The sequence below is a fragment of the Nanorana parkeri genome, unplaced genomic scaffold (assembly GCF_000935625.1).
Source record: "Nanorana parkeri isolate BGI_ZX_2015 unplaced genomic scaffold, ASM93562v1 scaffold334, whole genome shotgun sequence".
Lineage (NCBI taxonomy): Eukaryota > Metazoa > Chordata > Amphibia > Anura > Dicroglossidae > Nanorana > Nanorana parkeri.
Window position 1 is genome coordinate 952,349 of NW_017306602.1, and position 6,000 is coordinate 958,348.

The window sequence follows — 6,000 nt, forward strand, 5'->3', positions numbered from 1 at the left end:
TTTATGAGAAATGAGAGGTTGAAGGACTGGCATTAGGGATTTTAATTGATGTACTGTGGTTGAAGTGCTATTAGAGAAAAATAGTATTTTATGTCCTTGAAATTCCAAACCAGAGCTATCCCTCACTGTTATCATGATCGCTTCCTTAGTTCTGAAGAAGTTTGTTTTTACAATCACATCCTGACAAATGCCATCAGACCTAGAAGCAACCAAGACTCTTGAGATCCTGTGAAGATGTAAGACATTGCTATAAAGCAACAGCTCGTTCATAAATTTTGTAGTGACCATCTATAAGTCTCTAATGGACTTGATCAATTGTATGATACAAAAATGTATCACTCAGATCGGTTTTCTAGATGTTTACTTTGTGCATTAACTTCCTTTAATTGAGTATGCAAGAGGTTGACTTGAGAGGTATTCTGAGAGACTCTGTGAACTGTATCATTCAACATTTACTCAGTAGTTTCCAATCTATGGCCTAAGTTCTGAAGACCTTGTCTTTAGTAATTTGTGTTGTGGCTTTGTCAAGAAAATCAGAAAAACTTCCTATGAGGATGGAGTCCCTGAAGATTTATGCTGTGTGGGTGGAGGCAGGAGGAACCAGGGGAGCTGACTGAGTCATTGGGGGTGATTTACTAACCTAAACACACACACACACCAGGTGTGTGTGATTTTCACACAGCAAAACGTATTTATCAACCAAAAAGTCTCTAAAAGCATATTTCCACTAATGCCATATATGGAAAAATCATGCACATGATGCATATATAATGCTGCTTCACAGTTTAGACAAAAATGGTTAGCTCATGCATTTACATTCCTGCATTCATCAACGCAAGCAACATAACATAGAGCTAATTTACACCACATTACCTTGCAATTAATTGCAGGGCTTCCCACAACACACCTGCTGGGTGTGTACACACTACAAAGGTGTTTCGATTCCTCCCATAGATCATGCTGGGAGGGAACACACTACAGAGGTGTATACACGTTCGTGGTGTGTTTAAAAGGTTAGTAAATCAACCCCATTATGTTGATTATTTTGCTGGCTGAGAAGTACTTCTAGCATTTATTTGTCAATAAAAAGAAAGGGTGAGGCTGAACCTGCTAAATCAACTGAGGCCTGTGAATGAAATTACATCAGGCATATTAGTTAATCCTGAGGTAAGGATATTTTACTGTCCATAAGAGGAGAGGGATTGAGATCTACATTCCCATTTACTGCCCTTCCTCAATGTGTTCTAGGCTCTCAATGGCATAGCCATGTTGTACTCTTGCTGTTGTTTGCTCAAGGCAACAACCTTCATGTTGGATCTGCGTGTCTCCAGCTTAAGGCGAGTGGTAGCCAGATCTCAGGGTTTCCCCATGCGTTTTAATTGCCTATTTGTCTCTTGGTTAAAGATAGTGGGTTAAACCTCCTGCCTGTTTAATAATGAAGATGCCACTCGAACTATTATTGGCAAAGGGATGCAGAGTGGTTCATTGCACATCTGCCATCCTGCACATGTGCACTCAGCACTGTGGATTTTATAAAGCGAGTGCACATCAGGATCGTTTTTTGTTTAAACTTGTTTTATGTACAGCATCTACAGAACTGAGAGATAGTAGGGAGGAGAATAAATCGCTATTCTGACTTACCTTGCTGTATGTGTGTAATTTGTGCTTGAGCTACTAAGTTATGTAAACATTCTTTTTTCAGCAGAGCAGTTAAGATTGTGAATCAAAGATAATTTAATAGAGCTATATGAGCATGCTAGAGGTACAGCACCCAAGTACTCTTGAGTGGTTTCAAATGTAAAAAACAGATGTTGGTACATCAAGCTTTGTTTGTGGTCCCTAGGTGTAATAAAGCAAATAATTAGGGGAAATAAGGAAGAAATGTAGAAGTCAGTAAACAGATATTTTGCTGTTGATATTATCATAAGGTAAGATTGTTTTCTACTTGGCAGGTCAGTACTTCCCTCCATTAGTGAGGCAAAGACTAACTAATGGAACTATATGGACAAGCAGGAGGTCCAGCATCCAAGCACACATAAGTAATTACAAAAGTGAAAAATAAATGTTGGGACATTAAGCTTTATGTATTTTCCCAGGCGTAATTGAGTAAATAAATAGGGGTAATAAGACCAAACGTTTATAAAGAGTAGACAAATACTGTATCAAGGAGTCAGAAGGGATACTTATAGGTTAAGAGGGAATCAATCCACCCCCAAGAATAAGTGTATTTAAACCATAGAGTCTTTATCCCCAGAATTTTCTCCTGAGCATTTTTTAAGATGGTCATGAGTAGGGATGTTCAGATACCAGTTCAGATATTACTATTATTATATAGGATTTAGATATCAGTGCCGATACTTGGCATTTTCACAAGAACTACCAGTGTTGCAGGGGTTGCAGCTGGGACCTAACTCTGGCGCTACACCACTGTTTGGTTTTTAGCAGATTGCCGTTTTAGTAGTTATAAGTCCTAGTATATATGTCTAGACCTGTAGCTCTACAAAGCAACAGCTGGAGAGTCGCTTGTTGACTAAAGCTCCATGCAAGCATTGTATACTACATGTCCCTTAGGTGATGAAAGATTAATGAATACCAGGTCTCTGAAAATGTCCACAGTGAGGATGACATTTGTTGTGACCTACATTACACACTTCTGACCAGACTGCATAGACGAATAATCAATTAGAGTCAGGGGCGACCTCACTATGAGGGATCTAATCCTAAACTATAACTCCTGTGCGCATAAATGCTAAATACATCTTTTATTTTAGTACTGTTACCATGCACATATAAAAAACAATATCCTCTAGTGAACACTATAAGTCATTGAAATAAAAAACCGCTAATCAGGGGCATATATGTTATCTTATTAGCAGATGTCTTGGCCTAAGAAAGAGATAGAGCTACTGAATTTCTGAAAGCAAAAGCTGTCAACAATAGGTACTTTACGGTACTGTGTATACTGGTACTCCAATAGTCCATCACCTTCTATTAAACTCACTTTTCTAATTTATTATTTCAAAACTTGATAACAACTAGTGAATAAAGGAATTAAAAAAATGATTAAAAGGAAATAATACAAAATGAATTGTATTTTTCTGCCTTACATATTTGCTTAGTTTTTTTTACTCTACGGCATATACATTTCTATGTGTCAGATGACAGTAATTGGCAGAGCCCTGAGGGTGGTATAGGAGTTTTTAGGTAAACTCATCCAAGTGAAATACATGCAATGTAACATAATCTTAGCAATAACAGCATACCCCCATGTTGTCCCTCATTTGGAGGGACTGTCCCTCTTTTGGAACCAAATCCTCCTGTCCCTTTTTCTTCCTTTCTTTGGTCTGATGTATGGCTCTCTTTGAAAATGTTCAACTGCCAAAAGGGTTGTTATGCATGAAAACCTTCATCCTTATCCCATTTGCAATTTTAAAAGCCAGTATAAAGGAAAAGTAATGGTGAAAAACAACAATTTGGGGTTTTACCAATCATTTTTGGCATGTCCCTATGTCCCATCTCAGAAAGCTGTGAGGTATGATAACATGAATCTTTGGTGGTTGCGGAAACTACAAGTCTCAGCCGCCGACTAGAAAAATCATGCAGAATCTTTAAGTTTTTCTACTGCCATAGACCTTCTTGTTGCCCACACATTCTAATAGAAGATAAATGAATGGTTTTCATCCAAGCCTACTAAAATCTACAGACTTGGAGAACAGCCAGGATGTCTGTGGGGAAGCACTAACTAGAGCAGACAAAAAGATCATTCGGAATTTTTCAGTCAACAGCTTACTGTTTCTCTAAAATAAGATTGGCGGTGTGTCTGTAGGACATATATAATATATATATATATATGTATATATATAATAGGCACGTTACATGTATACATGTCACCAGAAAGATAAACATCAGATTATTTTCAGCATTCAACCACTGTGTGATGTAGGGTACCTTTTATCTCTAGCCCTTTCAAAGACTTATTTGAAGACTGTCTCATCCTTTTTATGACCTGTTAAAGTCTGATTGTTAGTCAGTGGGACTGCCTTTGTAATGAGGGTAGAGATTAATTACTTAGAAATAATTCCTTGCAGATTGATTTGGAAACAAAGAGGCAGAGCGCAGTTTTTTAAAGCAATTTACAAAGCATTTCAGGAGTTGTACAGCAATCTCACGATTCAGCGACTGGATGAGAAGTGAAAGGGATCATTAATTCCCAGAGATTTCCTTACTGAAAGACGGCAACCTGACCCATTCCCAACCCCACGGTAGATGGCAGATTAACCCTTCACACCAGCGGATCTCTGGCTATGATAGATGTGCTGCCAGTCAATCCAGAACAGTAAATGTGTCTTTTTCAGCTGCTTGAAAAAATGCCTTGTTTAGTCATACAGACTGGTTGGAATATGGAAATTCAAGATACCATGACTGAATGCTTCACAGAATAAGAAGCAGGAAATGTGCCCCTATTTGACTTTAAAAGGGTTAATCAAACTTTTGCCACCACATACCATGCCATTTAGACATGCAATGTGTGCAGGTAATCGATCACTGATCACCTGCAGTTAACCCCTTGTGTGCTCACAAAAGTATGCAGTTCTGCTTTTTAAACCATACCATGGATGAAGGATGATGCAGATTTTATTATGTAAGACATTTAACACATCCAGAGTATATTTAGATATATAGTATGTATGATGTTTATCTGCCCCATTGTGTTATGTGGAGCAGTAAGAATCTGAAATCAGAATAAAAAAAGACCCTTATTTATATAGTGAAAACGCAGTAACACTTTCTAATCTATATTTTTGGTGGTTTTAACTGTTTAAATCTAAAGCTAAAATCTGGTTGGTTGCCAGAGGACACTGCACATCCCTTTATTAGATAAGTGCTATTTGCCAAGAATTCTCCAAATGAGACTAGATATTGCAGTCTGTACAAAAAGCATATTTCCATTCTGCTGGTCACATTAGTAGCCATGTGTTTAACACATTCCGCTATGGTGCCTGGACTCCCTTCACTTGTAACCCTTAGCCTGTTGTAGTCACTTGGTTTGGCTTAACCAGGGTCCCTCTGCCTCCATTTCCTGCCTGCATCTACCCAATGCAGAATAGGCACAGCATGACCAAGTGCCACTCTTCTCTCTGCCCACTGATTTACCCAAAATCTAATAGCTCATTCCTGTTTTGTAATGTGAGCTTTGCACGTTTTATTCCAATTCACATACAAGTGTATGCTAGCTTCATGAAATGCATTGATAACAACTGGCCTGTGCCTTGCATTGGACTGCATGCAGTAGATGCCTATGGCATTGGTCTGCCTGGGAACAAAATGTATTAAGGGTCTCCCCCCCCCCCAACATGCCACCACTGTAAATCTGTACACCTTGTGCAGTAACATTATATAGCAAATGCTGGTCACTTACAACTCCACGATTTATATCCTCAGCTGTTGGGGTTGGTGCTGCCATAGTTTCCCGCAAAGCAATCAAAAGACCGATCAGAAACATCTCCCGGGGCCAACAACTCTCTTTGGTGGCAATCCACAACATTCCTCAGCCCTGAGTGAATGAAGGAGACATTCATATGCGCGCCCTGCTCACATCTCCTGTTCACCATCAGCAGCTCACACAGATCACTCCGGCTCTGCGCACAGTACATCGGTATGCCATCATATATCCACCACAAGCGCTGACCGCGTTCAGGGAAGTTTGGGAGCTGCAGCACAACAGGTCAGAGCGGTAGAGTTCAGCACCTAGGACGGTCAGCACCTAGGACAGCGCCACACACGTGGAGGCACAAAGCCTGTGGCGGGCGGGGAGGGGTGGGGGGCGAACTCCTGTATTATATGTGCCCGATCACTACACACAGCCAGCTCTGTCTATCCACATCTGTAGGATGGTGCTGCTAGTGTACGGAGTTGGGGATGATGAGGGAGGAGCGGAGTGTGGGAAGTGAATCTCTGCAACCTATAACTTGCAAGTGGCCGGCATCTGGGAGAGGCTTG

The 6,000-nt window shown here is 40.1% G+C and overlaps 1 protein-coding gene across 2 annotated transcripts in view; it reads right to left on the reverse strand.

Moving 5' to 3' along the window:
* MMP17 (matrix metallopeptidase 17) overlaps positions 1-5,749 on the reverse strand; it is a 130,598-nt gene extending 124,849 nt beyond the window's left edge. For both annotated transcript variants that reach the window (XM_018558351.1, XM_018558350.1), the window contains exon 1: positions 5,420-5,749. In XM_018558351.1, the coding sequence (XP_018413853.1) occupies positions 5,420-5,545 (126 nt within the window). In that variant the 5' untranslated portion in view covers positions 5,546-5,749. The remainder of the gene's footprint in view (positions 1-5,419) is intronic.
* Between the last annotated feature and the right edge of the window lie 251 nt (positions 5,750-6,000).